The sequence below is a fragment of the Glycine soja genome, chromosome 8, assembly GCF_004193775.1.
Source record: "Glycine soja cultivar W05 chromosome 8, ASM419377v2, whole genome shotgun sequence".
Taxonomy (NCBI): Eukaryota; Viridiplantae; Streptophyta; class Magnoliopsida; order Fabales; family Fabaceae; genus Glycine; species Glycine soja.
Genome location: NC_041009.1, coordinates 39,834,832 through 39,854,017, shown reverse-complemented (window position 1 = coordinate 39,854,017; position 19,186 = coordinate 39,834,832). Strand labels below are relative to the sequence as shown.

The 19,186-nt window shown below is 32.2% G+C and overlaps 2 protein-coding genes and 1 long non-coding RNA gene across 3 annotated transcripts; all 3 read right to left on the bottom strand.

The window, feature by feature from the left end:
- Positions 1 to 3,290: 3,290 nt before the first annotated feature.
- LOC114423139 (probable polygalacturonase At1g80170) lies at positions 3,291 to 8,467 on the bottom strand. Its single transcript, XM_028389769.1, has 9 exons — positions 8,105 to 8,467; positions 7,792 to 7,920; positions 7,550 to 7,720; positions 7,439 to 7,459; positions 7,113 to 7,320; positions 6,793 to 6,874; positions 6,174 to 6,282; positions 5,202 to 5,318; positions 3,291 to 3,884 (listed from the first exon to the last, which is right to left on the bottom strand). Exons 1-9 carry the CDS (start codon positions 8,351 to 8,353, stop codon positions 3,591 to 3,593), a joined length of 1,380 nt encoding a protein of 459 aa, XP_028245570.1. The 5' UTR covers positions 8,354 to 8,467; the 3' UTR covers positions 3,291 to 3,590.
- A 77-nt stretch (positions 8,468 to 8,544) lies between these two features.
- LOC114423138 (putative pentatricopeptide repeat-containing protein At3g05240) lies at positions 8,545 to 11,167 on the bottom strand. Its single transcript, XM_028389768.1, has one exon. It carries the CDS (start codon positions 11,017 to 11,019, stop codon positions 9,013 to 9,015), a length of 2,007 nt encoding a protein of 668 aa, XP_028245569.1. The 5' UTR covers positions 11,020 to 11,167; the 3' UTR covers positions 8,545 to 9,012.
- A 2,786-nt stretch (positions 11,168 to 13,953) lies between these two features.
- LOC114424626 lies at positions 13,954 to 15,660 on the bottom strand. The gene is made up of 3 exons (XR_003669042.1): positions 15,102 to 15,660; positions 14,928 to 14,962; positions 13,954 to 14,293 (listed from the first exon to the last, which is right to left on the bottom strand). It is a non-coding gene; the product is annotated as an uncharacterized LOC114424626 (long non-coding RNA).
- Positions 15,661 to 19,186: the final 3,526 nt, after the last annotated feature.

The window sequence follows — 19,186 nt, the reverse complement described above, 5'->3', positions numbered from 1 at the left end:
ATCTATAAACCTAACGAATCAAAGAGCGGATTGGGATAAGTTGATCATTGGGTTGAGTTTCCTTTTAATTTAGATGTTTTGATAGATTTTTTGGTTAAATATTGTTTTAATAGACATAATGTCTTATGAACTATCGTGGATATGGAAAATGTTAGGAAGTACCTATTCATTACATACAAAATTACGTATAAGGCGATCTACTCGTGATTTCTACAGAAAAAATCTTGTTTTTTCCCCTTCTAATTTAACATTTATCCAATAATATATTAACATGTGGATTTTGTATTCTTTCGTGCATAGCAACTTCATACCATATAGCATTATTGAATATGTTTTTCATGTTACTTTGTTGAATTGTTCTACATTCATTTAACTTATGATGATAAATCTCATGTTTGTCATGAATGAATGAGTGCAAATGAAAGAGAGAAAAATGAAGAAAGCTAAAACTGATTAATATTGGAGGAATGCTCAAATGAGCAAAACTCACTCATTCCATGAATACATTGTGCCTTATATAATTGATGCTAATAACTAACTTGTAACTAACTAAACTAATTTATATCTCTAATACATATAAATATACAACGACAGAGTCTAATCCATCATCATTCTTTTTGAGAAATTCATCAAGGCTCAAGCAAAACAAAGACATTATTACGTGTATATAATCATCCACCTCAAAGAGTGAAGAAATTTATGATGTTATAAAAAAAAAGGATTACCACAAACACCATAAAAACATTGGACATTAGTGCAAAGTGAAAAGATTCATGGAAGAAAAGAAACACACACCACATTATAATAAATAAATAAATAACAACTTTATGAAAATTTCCTACTTTTCAAAGAGAACCACCAAACAATGTTCATTTGAGACGGTGGATTAGTTCGATGTTTTCAAAATATAGAATTAAAGGTAGTCCTTAAAACCGTGTTAATCAGAAGTAGAGAAATGGACAAACAAGGAGAGAATGCATACCATAATTAAAGAAGACTTCAACGGAGTCACACCAATGTCATTCACTATGCTTTGGATACAAGATACAAACAATGTCAAGAGTCTTTTTGAGTAAGAATTGAAGGTGAAAAGATATTTAACCTTAGTGTAAAAAAAAGAAAAAGGAAAGTGAAATTTAATTAAAATATTATGGATAAGTATAATAAAAAATAAAAAATTATAATTTTTTTATTATATCAGGAGGATTTGACCCATTAGTTCATTCCAAATTCTTAATCACTTGTGTTAACTCGTATTTATATAATAAATTATAATCTATAAATTATAAGTTAGTTTTTTTTTCTCATTATGTTAGTAGGATTGAACTCACTTGTTTTCATTTTATCACAATAAGCTTCTATATATACACAAGGTAATTTCCTAAGAGTGCGTTTAGATAGAGAATTTTAACTGAGGAAAATAATTTATCAGAGAATTTAAATTTCTGTAATTTAGAATTCATTGTTTGGATGCTTTTTATGAAGAATTTAAAATTTTGGAATTTTAAAACAGAATTTTAAACAACTAAAAATCTGGAATTTCAATTTCCTTCTAAAAGGTGAGAAATTGAAATTCTCTTCTTATAGTCTTTTTCAAGAAACACCCGTCTGAACTCCTAAAATATTGATCGGGTGTGAGCATAAAGGAACACGTATAACTAGCACACCAACTATATCTTCTCTTTTTTTTCATTCATTTTTTTTATCCTCATACTTTTAATCTTTTTTATCTAAACACAAAATTTTAAAAATAAAAAAATTTCATTTTGAAATTCTTAGAATTTAAAATTTCTCAGAATTTTAAATTTTTTCATCCAAACACACTATAAGATATTTTTATAAGTTACAAAAAAGACTCTTCTTTTTGCAATCAAGCAAACAAAAATGGATCTTCTTTCAGATAACGTGGGACTTAGAAAAGTTCAACTTTTGAAACTCTACCAACATATTCTATTAGTATCATCATTTTGTTATCATAGATGTGATTGTCTTATAAGAACAACCAACTGAAAGAATCAACTTTTTTCAGGATGCCACAAGCTTCAAGTCTTGGCCTATTTGCATATAGTGTTAGCAAACACAACACAAAATAAAGCCATACAACAGAGCCCACTAAAGAAATAATTTCATCTTTGTTCTTTTCTCGTTTCAATGCATGCAAGCAGATTTGTGCATTAAATTGGCCAGTCTTTTGGTCCCAATTGAATACATGCATGGCTTTTGGACCACACTGTCAATCCCTTGCACTTGCAGGCATGTAAAACTGTTGTGTAGAATTCATGTGTTTGTCGCTTTGCAGTGACTGGAAAATCGAATAAGAACATTATTAATTTAGTTGATGTCAGTGATCATAGAGTTTCTTATTTATTCATGCATGTAGCCATTAAGTAATAGATATAAAGGCTAATTATGGAGCGTAGATCATTATCTCACGGGTCCTATATCTTGTCTGCTTCTCTAACTTATAGCCTATACCAATCATACCCGACCAAATTTCAATTGAAGAAAAATTCACATAATAATAATTGTAAATACTAAAAATAAACTAGCTTTTGCATATTTAACCGTGAGAAAGGACAGAGTTTTCTATAATTGGACCTTCTCTTACATAGGCCCATGATAGTCCAATCCAATTTAGATTGTTACTGCCACCGTCAAGATAAAAGTTATTAAAGTAACAATTTTTTGGGAAAAGGTCTAATTTTGGATATAGACGAGGAAAATTTTTTATTTTTTAATTTAAAATAAAATTATTTAATTGAAGTTATTAAATTTTTTTAATAAGTATTTTTTTGTCTTAAATATAAAAATAAAAACCGATTAATACTAATTAGGAAAGTTAATTAACTATATTTATTTGTATCAATCTTAATTAAAAATTATTTTTTTAATATATCTTTCATTTAAATTTGATATAAGGGATAAAAAAAGTTATTGAAATTAAAAATTCAATTAAATAAAAGATATTTTAGAGATAATAGCATTAAATGAGGTAAAATTAGTTAAATTTTTTTTATATTTGAAATAAAAAATGTATTTTTTTACATTTAAGACCAGATGGAATATGAATTATGTTTTTTTTCTTATAATCTAGATCAGAAAGAATATTTATTAAAAGAAAATAGCCAAACTAGCTTGAAGTCAAATTGCTGTTTGTTTTTCAATGCCAACACGAGATATGCATTCCTCCAAGAATTTACTACCAAAAAAGAATTGCCAACAAAAAGAAAATCCAAAATACATTAATAGTAACGAATAGTAGTGACACAAATTTCAAACACAACACTATATTAAAATAAAATCTCAATCAATATTATAAAATCGATGTCACTTTTGTTTCATCGATGCTGATGGAATATGCTAGAATTGCCAATTCTCTCGTATCAATTTTGTTGTAATGTCTAATTATTTAATAACCAATACTTCCCTTGATTTGTCTCTGACTCATCTCAAGCCTCCTCCAACAACATATGACTACTACTACTGATTAAGTGTGACATAAAACAAGCATCTTACTCTTACCCCATTTGATATAAAATCATATTAATAAAAGGGTTATAAATAGTATAATTCATCTTTAGAAATCAAACTTATAGTTCAGTGTGACGAATATCTTCTTCCTCTATAGTTGACTCTTCAATTTGAGATGTTTTGTCACTTGAACTAAGGCAATCAGCAGAAGGGTGAACCACACCATAGGGAAAGCCTTGTGCTGAGTGGCAATATGTTTCAACAGAGCCATCTTGTTTCTCTAAGTCAACGTTGCTAAGGACTAGTTTGCTGCATGGGACTGAGTCACTGCAGTCAAATTTAATGGCCTTAGCACTCATTGTAGTGCCACTTATGTTCTGGTACATCACCTCGCTTATCTCCACTGCTGATGCCTGAAAACATAAGAGTTCATGAGATCAATGTTAGAAGTCGTTGCTCTGTGTCAACCCAAGCAATATTTTAGACCTAAGACACTTAACAATGAATAATGGTTTTAAATATTAAAACATTATGGGTCTATGGCACTTAATTCATTAAATCTTTAAACTCGTCTGTTAGTTTCTCAAATCATTGCTGATAAAAAATAAAGTTTATTAGGCCATTACAACCGGGTATTATTCTCTCCATTCTTATATATATATTTAATTACATTAATTTTAACTAAAAAATATTTTTTCTCAACTTACCCTTCATTAGAATTTAATATCAAAAATAAAAAAGATTTATTAAAACTAACGACTCAATTAAATGAAAAAAGTATTGAATAAGGTAAACTTAATTGAATTTGTTTATATTTTAAATCAAGAAAAAAGTTTTTATTCATTTTATATTTGAGCCTCGAGGAAATATGTACTGTGTACTTATCATAGTTATTGGTTCTCTGGTTAATGTTTAAATACAAAAATCAGCTCTTCATTTTTATAATTTGTATTTTGTCTTGCTCAAAATACATCTTATACCAAGCAGAATACTCTCACTGCATAGTGTTATGGGTAGGCCCGATCCAACTACTATTAACGCTTAAAATGAATTTTAAGAGAAATATTTTATTTTAAATAAAAAATTATATATTGGATCTTGTTGTCAACATAAATGACATTTTTTCTAATAAATATGATCTTTTTGTTTTATAAAAAATAAAAAAATATATTTTTATTAATATATATTATATTTTAATTGTTTTATTCTTTAATTAATTTGGATATAGTTTTTTTAACAGGTCCACAGTATTTTGGGAAGAGCGCAAGAGTATTTCTGTCAAGTTTCGTAAAATAACAAGTTGTCTCACTCTTAGTGTCTTAGGCTATAATAATAATTTATGCTAAAATATTGATTTGACAAACGCAATGCTATTTTGGTTTGTTTTGATTTTGAAAACTCCCACGTTCATTTTTTTTATACAAGATAATCGGACATTAAATAAAAGGATTAGAGAAAAAATGATCTGATTGGAACTGCAAAATCTACACGAGTAGGAGTTAATATGCCGATAATATCACATTTTTAATTCCGACTATGATTTTTTTTTATCCTCCATCATGCAATGCTAGTAACTTAATAGATGACAAATGCTCACATAAATTTAGTATATTCACAATAGATGTATTAAATTAAGGTATCATGAATTAGTTGATAAATAATCATCACCTTAATGATATAATTAGTCTAAAAAGTTAGAAAGAGATTATCTTGGAACTGGTAGACAGTACCTGATTTTCACAATTGGTTGGTGAATCACAGTAAAATTGGTCTATAATAATGGGGTTGGATACATTTTCCACCCTCACATTCTGAAAACGCACCCCTCGAACATATCCAGAACCTCCCTATGTGACAGAAAAACATATGTAAGTCATTCTCAAATACTGTAGTATATTAATTTCCACAGTTTTTAAATACAGGTTAGAAATGACTCTAGAATTATAACATCTCCAATATAGGAAATTTCGCATACTACATTTATTAAATATACATTTTCATACTACGTTTATACTAAAAAAATATGGTGGCACTTACTAGGCAATTGTTTTGTTTTCATTCTCCTACGTATCTAAATACAAACATACATATATTCGTAGGCATGGCACTGTCAAATATATGTGTCAGTCACTAGTCATAACTTTCCTTTTCTTCACTTACCAGTTACCAGATATTAAGGTCACCTATATAAAAATATAAAGATTGCTTGCCTGCTAATTCTCACAGATATGGCAGTCCATATATTCTCCCTTACCTCGTTTTATTCCGAAGGCAGTTAGAACACATGAGACATTGACGTTTGTTTTATCCATACGAATTAAAGATAAAAATTTATGATAATTTATACATTTTATTTAATCAATTAAATTATATCATTTTATGAGACATGGACATTTTTTTAATTTAAAATTACCTTAACACCCGATGCACAAAAAGAATAGAATAATAATAATAAGAAAATACATATTATATATATAATAATAGCTTAAAAATAAATTTATTAAAGACTTATTTCTTAATTTGATTATATATATCATCCTATATTACGAAAAAGAATTCTAATGATGCTAACGTAGCACACAAAGGATCTAAGGGGTGTGAAATAATCTTTCAACAAGGGATAATAATAATAAAAACTAAAATAATGACATTATAAATTTATTGAAAGATTAAAATAATTTTAATCAAGATTGAGATACTACCTGCCAAGTCTTAATTCTGAGACCGTTGGTAGTCTCCCTAAGAACTGCTGTATCCAAAATCACTTTCGTGACTATGCCTGTTGAGTTGTCTTTCCCTAGACTTCCAATGCTGAAAAATAAAGTGGTTAGAAAAAGGTACAAACAACTTTACTCAAAAAAGGGTGTCCCAGAAACAGATAAAAGTTTTCTTTTTTACTTTGAGTTTATCTAAGAAAGAAAATGGAAGAAAAAAAAAATTAACCTAAACCATTGAATTAATGAGTCATCATGTGTGGTTCATGCAACTAAGCTTGTCCCCAAGAGAAAAGATCGAGAAGCAAAATGATGGGATAAAGAATTTCATTTGTTCATTTAAAGTTTGGCTTTGGCTAATTATTGATTAAAAAACTAAAATGAAAAAATATTTATTGTGTAAATTATAGACACAATTCTCTGTCTCTCAATAAAGACATTTCTAATTTAAATTCCTTAGGCCACATGTTAATATTTGTATTAAAGTTTATGACTAGGAAAAGTTATGGTATAACTACAACCATACTACAAAAATTTAATGTACCAAACAAAGAGTGAGGTGACTTGTAATTTTAAACTAAATGGAGGCATGAAGAATAGATGATACCTGATTCCATGTCCTGGTCCACAATAAATTCTCTTCATTTTGATATTAGAGCTAGCATTGACAATTGATATGCAATCATCCCCTGAATATGGCGCATACGAATATGATGAAACGGCAAAACACAAATGGTTAGTATCCTTTTAATCTATTTCAGTGGCAGAAATCTTAGCACAAGAGTTCATCTTTATTTATTTATTTATTCTTTTCATAGTTAGTTATTGTGTTTCTTAGTTTCAAAGTTTGGAAGGGTAACCATTATAGTTGTTTCTGTTGTTTAGCAAAATGGAACCTAAGTTAAGGAAGAACACCAAGTTCAGAACCTGTTCCAATTTTGCTGTCTTGGATTATGACATTTGTTGATTCACTAATATGAATTCCATCAGTGTTTGGGCTGTCTCCAGGTGCTGACACTTTCACGCCAGTAATTCTAACAGAATCACATCGTGATATAGTAAAATGCATCTGTTGGCTATTCTGGATTGTTAGTCCTTTCACCCTTATGGATGAACTTGTATCAATTGTAAATGCCTGCAATGACCCCCTCAAAGTTAAACTACATTATTATTTGGTAATCTTGATTTCATATCTTGCAAAACCTTCTGCTTGAAATTTAAAAGACAAGAAAGGTTAAGAAAATGGTTCTTACTGTTGGTGCACCTTTGCAAGGCTGTGACAAAGAATAAGAGAAAAATCAGAAATTATTATTAAGTTTTCATAAAGTTGCAAAATGACTAACACCATGTTTTGCAAAAATTACATTGGACTTGTTCTTTTTGCAAGATGCCGCCCACCATTTGCTTCCTGAGCCATCAATAACTCCAGAACCTTGGAAAATAGTTTTGTTCAATTTGGAAAAATCAAGCCAAACCCGTGGTAGTTTTGGATCCCAGTTCTTAGGCTCATCTGGTGCAACCAAAGTACCATCAATCTGGAAATGCAGATACTATGTTATTAATCATAGGACAACTATTAAATCTATATATTTGTGTGTTTGATCACCTGGATGATGAGCTTGTCTTCACAAGGCCCTCTGAATTTTGTTGCATTAACTAGGTAACGGCGTCCTTGAGGAATTAACAAAACAGATTTTGGTGTAGAGCATGCAACTCCCCATGCTTTTTGTAAAGCCTGGTAATCACGCAAGCAGAAAAGAGAATGGACAAAACATTATTACACAATGATAAGTCTGGTCAATCAATGATGCAAAAACATTAGCCTGTGTTGAACATTGTCAAATGAATGAAGTGCATCTTGAGCAAAACAAAAGAGTACAAATAATATATGTGTCAACGATAATAATGAAAGAACTTACCTCAGTATCATCAGATTCTCCATCTCCAGCAGCACCAAAGCTATCAATATTCACCAGAACTTTTCCACCATGCTCACTTCTCCATGAAGGGATGTCAGAAAGTCCAACCTCATTTTCTTCTTCTATGTCCAGGGCCTCAAGGCTTTTAAGTTCTTCAAGCATGCCAATGTTGTCACACATCATGCTTCCTGCAACTCCATGAGCTGCTATGAGCAAACCGAGTAAGGAAACCAAGAAGAATTTGTCCATGTTCTTTTGCCCCGGTTGTCAGTATTGCAAGGATTGGTTGATTTGATTAATTCGAATGAATACTTTGGTTATAATTTATATGCAAAGATTAGCTGTGAAAAATGAAGGATTTGAGGGGGCTTTATGGCTTGGCTTGAAAGTGGATGAACGTGTAAAATTTTCTACATGCCCACACTTAAAGTACAAGGAAAAATATTTTTGTAGTATTTTGCTTTACTCATCAACCAATTACAAAAGTCACAAGTAATAGTCACCGTTGCACTATCTCCACTTCGCCGCCCTGAAAGAGAAGTGAATGATGTATAATCTCTGAGAGTCTTTTTGCATATTCCACTCTATATCTCAAATTGCACTAGTATAGAGGCATAATACCATGTGATACATAAAAGGGAGAAAAATTATTTTTCTATCTTTAGAAGATGTCAGTTAGTTACACCAAACATGGGAATACAAATGCCGACCCTCATTTTCTAGGCATGCTCACCAAAAACTCCTTACAAAAGAAACCTTTCCCTTAGATTGTAGGATTGCCCAAATAGACAAGACCTTACCATCTTAGGAAACATCTTCATCATCTCATCAAAATGACATGATTGTCTTATCTTCTGTGAATAATGGGCGAAAATGCTTCATCAATTCAGGAACTCTATTTTCCCCTGTCATTGTCTTATCTCAGTTAAACTATGACCAATTTCCCTAGTCATCTTCCTTGATAGAGCAACCTCTCTGATTTGCCTTGATGCATCAAAATTCCCTATTTCAGCATAAAAAATTGAAGCTTGCAACCACACTGCAGGGTCATCTGGATCTAGCTCAACTAACACTTGTGCTGCTCTTGTTCCAACCTCTTCATTCTTGTGGACCCTGCAACTTCTCAGCAAAGAGCTCCACATAAAACAGTCTCCTTTTCCCGGTGCCTGTAGCAGCAACTCTTCAGCTTCATGTAGAAGTCCTGCACGGCAAAAGAGATCCACCATGCATGAAAAATGGCGGTGATCTGGATCGACCCCATGAAGAAATTTCATCGATTCAAAGACTAATCTTCCTTCCTCAACTAATCCTGTGTGGTTACAACCATTTAGTGCACATAATAAGGTAACATCATCAGGCTTTAGTCCCCTCTCAATCATAGCTTGAAGCACTGCAATTCCTTCTTTCCCCGCTCCATTTCGGGCATATGCATTGATCATGGATGTGAAGCAAATAGCATTTGGGGAAGGAAGACTCTCAAAAATTCGACGAGAAAGCTCCACATGGCCCCATCTTGAATATGAATCCACGAGGGAACATGCAACTGCAGCATCTCCTCCAAGTCCAGATTTTAATGCATAACAATGTAGTAACTGGGAACTCGTAAAACTTGCTAAAGTGGACACTGACAATGCCCTCAGTGTGGTTGATAAGGTAACTCCATCCGGCACAAGACCCTCGTCAAACATCAAACCAAACAATTCAACCACATCATCAACCGCATCACAATAAGACAAAGAGGTCATCAATGAGTTGAAGCAATCCAAAGTTCTCTTGGGAATGCATTCAAATACATTCACAGAACTCTCAATGTCCATGCACTTTCCATACATATCAATCAAAGCAGATTGAACATGCACACTCCCTTCATCAAAACCAAACTTCATCACATGACAATGAACCTGCTTCCCCAAACAATGCTCTCCACTTCTACTGCACAATTTCAACAAACCCACCAAAGAACGAATTGATGGCCTTTTCCTCCACACTTGCATGACACAAAACACCTCCAAAGCCTCAATTAACATATTATTCTCCGCATAAACCGTAACCAACGAGTTCCACGAAATAACATCCTCGTTTTCTATGTCCTCAAAACACTTCCTTGCACCAACAAAACACCCACACGCAGAGTAAAAATCCACCAGAGCATTGGCAACAAAAACACTCGATTCCACCAAACCCATCTTCAAAACGCACCCTTGAATCTTCTTCCCTTCCTCCAACCGTCTCTGATTACCACAGCCTCTAAGCAAATAACAAAACGTAACCCCATTTGGCTGCACACCTTCAAAAAGCATCCGAGGGTAATAAAATCCCATCAAGTCTTCAACATTTACACGATCCAGTTCACACAACCCACGCAGCATGACGTTCCAGACAGCCAAGTTTCTCTCTGGCAACTCATCAAACAAGTCCAGTGCCACCCCACATTCCCCCACGTGCGCGTAAAACCCAACAAGTGCACCACCCACGAACACGTTGCATGTAAACCCGAACTTGATCACCCTGCAATGCACCTGAACACCCTCTTTGAAAAACATAGCGTTGGTGCAAACCGCTATAACAGAGGTTAACGTGGTTGGGCTTTCTCTTATTCCACGCAAACCCATTTCAGCGTAGAAACGAAGAGCGTGATTTGGTTGGTTTCGGAACGCGGAAATAATTAAGTTGTAGGTGACAGTGTCGCGCAGTGGCGTGGTGTGGAACACTGCGAGTGCAGCGTTCAGGTTTCTAAGTTTTATGAAAGCGTCGATTTCGCGGTTCTTGAGGTAGATGACACTGTCGCTGGGGTTGTGAAGGTGAAGAAAAGTGTGTGGAGGTATTGGTGTAAGAGTTGTTATGGCTCTGATGAAGGAGTGGAGTAGAGGCTTTTGCATCCAACTCCACCATGGTTTCAGCGTTGAAACCAGCATTGGGAGTGACTGAGACTTGTGGAATTTTGTGAAGGGGTGCAAGTTTTCAAGTTTGAATTAAGGACACGACCATGAATCTCTCACAATACTATGCAACGGGAATGTTCTGTCCTAATTCGAGAAGAATACTTGTACTTCGGCGTCTATTTTGTCGTTGAAATTCAAAATTAGTTTTTCTGTTTCAATTTTACAAATTTGTTCTTTTTAAAAATTTTAATTTTTTATATAAAAAATTTAGGGTAGGGCCCAGTCCAAGCCAAGAAAATCCGGGTTACAAAAACGCTTACAAACAAATTTATATTTACCTCTTATGCAAGCTAGACTCGGTCTTACTTACTTTACTCGGTCAACAATTCCTCAAAATTCAATTTTAATAATTTAAATTGTGCATACCTAATACTCAAATTAAGAAGAAACACCTTTTTTTTTATATTTATAGGAATAAAATACAATACATTAGAATTTAGAACACTCAGATATCAATTATCCGAATAAAATTCCTTAGTGCACTTAGTTTTACATGCTTAGTCGTGCAATATTTTAAAATATTGAACATTAAATTAAATTAATGAATATACCAAAATTAAAATGATCTTTTAACTAAACTTGTGAAAGAAATTTAAGGACTAGATTTGAATTTCTGAAAATATTAGGAGATGAAAAGTGTAATTATATATATAGATTTGAATCTTTATTGTACTTTTGGTATTTAACTATTTATTACCACCATTTAACCAATTTGGTTCTTTCATTTTCTATACAAATTTAGTCTCTTGATATATTAATTGTATAGTTTTAATCCACATGTTATCTTGACATATAATATTTTAGTGAAATATTCACCTCACATCTCATTAGCATGAATATGCTAACATAGTAATATGGTAGAGCAACAAATTGTTAGTATGAAAGGAACTAAGATCTCTTTTAAATAAGATCTTGAGTTTGTGACTTATATTGAAAAAAATATAATAAAAAAATATATTATATTAGAGATGACCAATCAGATATATATGAAAAATTAATTATTAATCAAATTTATGAATATTTTGAACTAATTTCATGGTTATCTAAAAAAATTAACATTTTTATTAAATATTGAAAACCAAATTATCAAATGAACCAAATTTATATAATAAATTCATGCAGAAAGAATGACGAGATCACATTTTAGAAATGACAATAGTATGAGATGAAATTATTATGATAAGTATATAACTTTTGGTCACCAACAAGGTTTAATAGTTTGATAGATAATTAAGTTTTTAAACATAATAACATAGATTTGATTTTTTGATCATACGTATGAAAAGAAAAATTATTGGAACAGACAATTTATTTTAATAATTCTTACACTTCAAAGAATAGTCTCATAGCTTCTTATTATGGGCATACCTTAATCCAGGAAAAAGAAAAATTATTGGGTCCACTGCAAAATTAATTTTGTGTTTACAAAACAGAGATAAACAAACATTGTCATTTGTGGAATATATACGGTACCTCGTACCAAAAAAAAATAATCATGTTTTGTCTTTATTTTTATTTTTTTTAAATATATAAAATTAGAAAGTTTTTATTTGATAAAAATAAAATAAATTACTTTTACATTTTGATGCAATAAATATTTTTTATATAAAAAACTCGTAATTTTGTATCCATAACATCAATCCATTAACAAAACCGTATTAATTCTTATAGGAGTTCCACTCATTCATATGACCTAATTATGTACAACTTTTGTATTTTAGCATGAGAGGATTTGTGATCTAGACATCCATAGTTGTTTGATTAAGGTTGTCATCTAACACCCCTCATTTTTAGGCTGATTTTCACAACGATTCCAGCGAAGAAAGTTTTCATGTTATATTGAGTGACGAAGTGACATAATCAGCCAGTCAAAAAGTGACACAATCAGTAGTACTCTAAAACAAAATGACTATCAAAGTAACAACCATGTATATCTTAGGAAGAATTTTGAAATATTAACCTAAGCCAATATTTCAAGCTCAACTAAATTGGCAAATGACAAATTTAAAATAAAGTCATGAAATCAGTGAACAGATTATTATGGAATAAATAATATATATAATGTCAGCGTAAATATTTTTGACATATTGTGAATAAAAAACTATCATAATAAATTTTTTAACTTTTATAAAATTACTTAAAAAAATATACAACATAAAAAATGATTTTTAACTTGTTGATACTATAAAAACTTTTAAATTAATAGTGTAAGGCTGTAAAATATATATATATATATATATATATATATATATATATATATATATATATATATATATATATATAAACTATTGGTTATATAACTTTCAACACTTATTAATTACAAAAAAAAATATTATTATGAAGAGATCTAACTCAATTGATTGATTAGAATAAGTGAATTATTTTGAATTTTTTGACACAGTTTTTGATTCTCAAAAATTAAAAAAAAAATCATTATTACTTGTCAAAAAATATACTCTTAAGAAGAAATGATAAACTTAAATGTAACTAAATGCCGAATAGAATAATTACCGTTATTATTAATAAATAAAAAAATCACTTGCAAGTTGCGTGTTACCTCTGGAGACCACAAAATTTTAAAAAGCTTCAACACATCACACCACAAAAAGCTGATCAACCTTTATGATGCTTGGAAGACAATCCCCATATATGCTAACTTTAGCACCTACCTATGCCTTTCCATAACATTCACATGTTAAAGGGCATAGCTAACCCAACTCATTCTGCTTCCTTCCTATAGAATAAATGTCTAGAATATAGAGTATTGACCATCCTAGGTGTTGTATAGAACAGCATTGAACTACATAGTGGGGTGTGATGAAACTTGGTTACAAAGCATTTAAAACTTTAGCATAACACCCAAATTTTAACAATGGTCCAGAAAAAAATAAACAACTTTGCAGTTCATTCATCATAGATTGCTTTATAATTGCATTGCTCTTTGAGACAGATGATTTACAAGTGGACATGGCAATCCTTGTAAACATATCCAATGTTGCATTAACATGCAGAAGCAATGACATCCAAAAGAGATGCTGTGAATCGCATTTGGGTTTCTTGATCGACTCTTGAAAATAGGGGAACATGGACAAATAGAGACTTGTTACCCTTCTGTTCTGCAAATCGGAGGGAGTGCTATGGTAGTACACATAATTGCACACAAAGCGTCCTGTGTCGCCTGAAATCATCACGTCATAAGCTCTCCCTTCTTCAAGGATTTCAAGATTGCATCAACGGGCATAGAATTCTTCAACAAACAGTTAGTAAGAAGTTAGCAAAGAAAAACAAGAAACAAAGAAGGCATTGTGGAAATTAATTGTTAACTTCTTTAAATTGCAAATTCATAGCATTGCTACAGCCTACAATAGCATGCAAGCAGGAGAGACAACAATCCTTTCCACCCTTAATCAGTTTGTGAATCAGAAACAGGATCAAGGTAAATCTTTTGTGAGTTCCTCTGGTAAGGAAAATTTCCATCAATTTTGAATATTTGAATTATTAATGAAATCTAGACATGTGAGACAAAGCAATCAAATACAACTCTATGTGACATTAGGACTTCACAACATAACCCAATATAAAACTGTTTTGTGCTTGTCTTCCTTTTACTCAATTGTTTTTGTATCTTTTAACTCTTTCTAGGATGTATAGAGGACTGAGGAAAGACTTTCCTTCAATGGATTAAAAAATCAAGAAAAAGTACAAGCAGTCTTCAGCTTTAACCACTTTATGGCGAAACTAATGATGTCCATAGTCTTCATGTTTCATTGAAAAAAAAAAGATTGAGTAAAAGGTTACCACACAAACCTATAATTTTCATTGGAACTTGTCCAATAAAGTGCAATCCTACATGTAATGAATCACAATTTAATGCAATTTACCTGTCTGGTTCGAGAAATTCCTCCATCCTCAAGGACTATTGGGACTTGCCGAGAAAGAAAATTGAAAAACAAATAATGAGTTTTGGATATGCAGAACATAGGAGTACTCTTCAAAATGTAAAGGAAAACTCTTTAGCTTTTACAATAAATAAAAAAAGCACAATCAAGGCGCACCTGCGGTTGCCATCCTAACTCATCTGGACAGCGGAAAGTTGGCTCATTTGCTGCCTGATGCTCAATGACAAACCTTGCAGCTCCACTATTCACCCCCAAGTGAAGTTGAAGCATAAATATAAAAATTTTCTCATAAAAATGCATCCTTAACAGTATCTTTTATTCAAATATCTATTGAAAATTGGTTTCCCCTTGATAAAAAAAATGATCTCATAAACAAGTGTCATATGCTTCCACTATAATAACCAGCTTACCTTTTAACAGATAGAAACCAGATGAAGGGAAACAAAATAACACCAAAAAAGGAATCAATTGCAATGGTGCAAGCAAATTTCTCATTCAGTCAATGTGCTACCTTGTCTGGCAGCAACTACAGGCATTAATGTGATAATGAAAAAAAAATGCAGATTACATGACATCATTGGCATGGAATGAAGACTCCGGTCTAATAGTGTGTTTGGATGGAGCAATTCAGCAGAGGAATTTGTTTTTTTGGGGAATTTAAAATGATTCATGATAAAATAACTTGTTTGGATAGAATATTTGAAAGAATTGAAATTTTGATATTTTTATGAATCATTTTGATTAACTAAAACAATGAGATTTCAAATTCTCATAAAAATTAAAGAATTTGAAATTCTTTTTTCCGGAGACGCTCATTGTCACTCACGTTCTCGCTCTCGACTCTCTCTCTCGTTCAACCCTCGCAACTAGGGGTGGCCAAGATTTTTACGGCCCAACATTGACACAAGCTCTTTTTCACCGATGTCGGTCAAGATTTTTTTTGGTCAGGATTTTTTAATATGACATCGACACTAGCTGTTTTTCACCAATGTAGGCCTGTAATCTAGGTTTCTTTGAAGAGTAGGTATAGGCTATTGAATTGAGAAAATTGCTAATATAACCACTCTTCATGTCCAATAAATGCTAATAGGCTGTATAGTTGAATATCCTACAAGATTAACTGAAAAGATAAAGAGACTTTCTTTCTAAAGCAAGTGCATTTCCAAATTGGGTGCCAGTTCTGTCCAAAGTAACTGATAACTTAAACTTCTGCATAATACTATTAATTACATTTATAATGCCAAACTTGATCAACAATTCAATTGAGAATTTTGAGTTTTATTTTTACAAGAAGCTGAGTGGGACAAAAAACTAACCCATACAACATTTGCATTGCTCACAGTATCTGCTTTGGAGAAAGCAGATTCCATGGTCTGATATGGCTGAGTGAGTGCACCATCCCCAGCCACATCAAGAACTTAAAGATAAAGCTTGTTGATTAATATATATGTATATATGATAATTAAACAAAGTTTCTATAACAAGACAGAACCATCGACCAAACTACTCAATCTTCAGCACTGAAGTCCTAAACTGTCAATTATCAGACACAGATTTACCAATTCCGTTGACATGAATGATTACAGATATACTCTTAGTACTCCATAAATTAGCATATAGCTCCTCTATAACAATATGCAGAAAAATATATATAGATTAATTTTCAAACTGGTTTCAATCAAACCATAATCATCCATTACTAAAAGGGAAATTCCCTAAGTAGTTATATCCTTCCACTAATACTAGAAAATTAATATAACATACACAAAAAGATAAATAGAATATGATTTCGATAAATAATAAAAACATAAATATGACATATAAAATAACATAAGTGTTTGAACGTGTGCAAATGTGTGCATCAGTAACTTTGATTTTTTATTTTTTATTTTCACGTTTAATTTATTTACCAAGTTTTAAGGAGTTTGTTGTTAGGTTATGTGACTATTATGTACCAGTCATTTAGTGGCTTAAGCTTACTTGCTGAAGTTTAGCTAGCTAGTTGCTATTTTCTGTTTTTTCAATTTTTTAACTCAATCTATTTAAGCAATATTTGATGTAATCAATAAAAGTGTGCATTTTTGTTATTTACAATATTAAGCTCTCCTCTTCTTTAATATATCTCCAACAAACTGGTACCAGGAGCTATTTTTTTCTCAAGGGGATCTATGAGTAATTCAACAACAAATCTTACCTTCCTTGATTCAATCCATAACATGGATTCTAAAACACCCTTGTTTAAGGGTAAAAATTATAAATTATGGACAGCTAGGATGAAAGCCCACCTTGAAGCGAATGATCTCTGGGAAGTTATTGAGGAAGACTATGAAGATAACCTAACCATGGCTCAGCTGAAGAGTCATACTTTAAAGAAATCAAGGAAGTCGAAGGCAAAAGCTACATTATTTGATGTTGTTTCAGAAGAGAATTTTACCAGAATCATGCACCAAAACTTAGCATTTGAAGTTTGGAATTTCCTTAAAGCTGAATATGAAGGAGATGACAAAGTTAAAGGTATGCAAGTGCTCAATCTAATTCGTGTGTTCGAGATGCAGCGAATGAAGGAATCAGAGACAATCAATGAGTACACAGATAAGCTTCTTAGCATTGCTAACCAAATAAGGCTGCTTAGTTCTGAATTTTCTTATTCTAGAATCGTTCAGAAAATACTTGTAACCCTTCATGAAAGATTTGATGCTACTATATCTGTCATGGAAAATAGCAAAGATGTATCAAAAATCACCTTGGCGGAACTAAACAATGCCTTACAGGCTCAAGAACAAAGGAGACTGATGAGGAGTGAAGATTTTGTGGAAGGAGCATTGCAGGCTAACTTACAAAGCAATCAAGGAGAGAAAGACAAAAGGAGGAGTTTTAAGAAGAATTTCAACCAAGTGTTACAGCTGGCGAAAAGGAGAGGGAATTTCCTCCTTGCAAACATTGTAACAAGAAGGGTCATCCTGCTTTCAAATGTTGGAGAAGACCTGATGTAAAGTGTGGGAAGTGCAATAAACTTGGCCACCACGAAAGAATATGCAAAAACAATTCTCATTGGAAGAACGATGCCCAAGCAGTAAGCGAACAAGAGGAAGAGCAGCAACTATTCGTAGCATCATATTTTACAAGCAGTAGTTCAAGCTCTAGTGACTGTTGGCTTGTAGAAAGTAGTTGTACTAATCACATGACCAGTAATGAAGAACTCTTTAGAGATTTGGACAAGTCACAAGTATCCAAAGTTAGAATTGGCAATGTCGATTACATTACTGTCAAAGGGAAGGGAACTGTTATTATAAAGAGTAGCACAAGTACAAAACAAATTTATGATATTTTGTATGTACCTAACATTGATCAGAAATTACTGAGTGTTGGGCAACTACTTGAGAAGGGATTCAAAGTCTTCTTTGAGAAAAAGCAGTGCACGATCAAGGATCCGTATGACAATGAGGTCATAAGAATTAAAATGAGAGGCAAGAGTTTCTCACTTGAACCAATGGAGAAGGAGCAAGCAGCTTATTAGGCTGCTATGACAAACACAGAGACTTGGCATAAGAGGCTAGGTCATTTTCATCACGTAACAATTTTGAATATGCAAAAGAAGGAGTTAGTTCATGGCTTTCCCCATATTGAGTTCAATCTACCAAGCTGCAAGGCATGTCATTTTGGTAAACAAGCAAAGCTTCCTTTCCAAAAGGGAGCTTGGAGAGCCAACATGAAGCTGCAACTCATTCATACAGATGTTGTCGGACCTCATAAAACTCCTTCACTAAATAGGAGTAAATATTACATTGCTTTTATTGACGATTATACAAGGATGTGTTGGATCAATTTTCTTAGGTTCAAGTCAGAGGTTGCAAGTGTGTTCTTCAAATTCAAGAACTGAATTGAGAACCAAAGTGGCTTTAGAATTTAAGTTTTGATGTTAGATAACGGAAAGGAATACACCTCAAATGAATTTGATAAATTCTTTGAGGAGACTGGAATTGAGCATCAACTTACAGCACCATACACTCCACAACAAAATGGGGTCAATGAGCGGAAAAATAGAACCATAATGGAGATGGCTAGATGGCTGCTTCATAAGAAGGAACTTCCCAAAGAATATTGGGCGGAGGAAACAAATACTGTTTTACTTTTGTTGAACAGACTTCCCACAAAAGCAATTGATGGGAAGACTCCTTTTGAGGCCTGGTATGGCTTTAAACCAAAATTAAAAAATCTGAAAGTTTTCGGTTGTTTGTGTT

Excerpts from the sequence above, each read along its gene's own strand:
- LOC114423138 (XM_028389768.1), bottom strand. The coding sequence starts at position 11,019 with ATGCTGGTTTCAACGCTGAAACCATGGTGGAGTTGGATGCAAAAGCCT.
- LOC114423139 (XM_028389769.1), bottom strand. The coding sequence starts at position 8,353 with ATGGACAAATTCTTCTTGGTTTCCTTACTCGGTTTGCTCATAGCAGCT. Across the intron at positions 7,460-7,549 it reads GCAAAAAGAACAAGTCCAAT|CCTTGCAAAGGTGCACCAAC; the intron begins GTAATTTTTGCA and ends TCTTTGTCACAG. Across the intron at positions 7,321-7,438 it reads CTTGCAAAGGTGCACCAACA|GCATTTACAATTGATACAAG; the intron begins GTAAGAACCATT and ends GGGTCATTGCAG.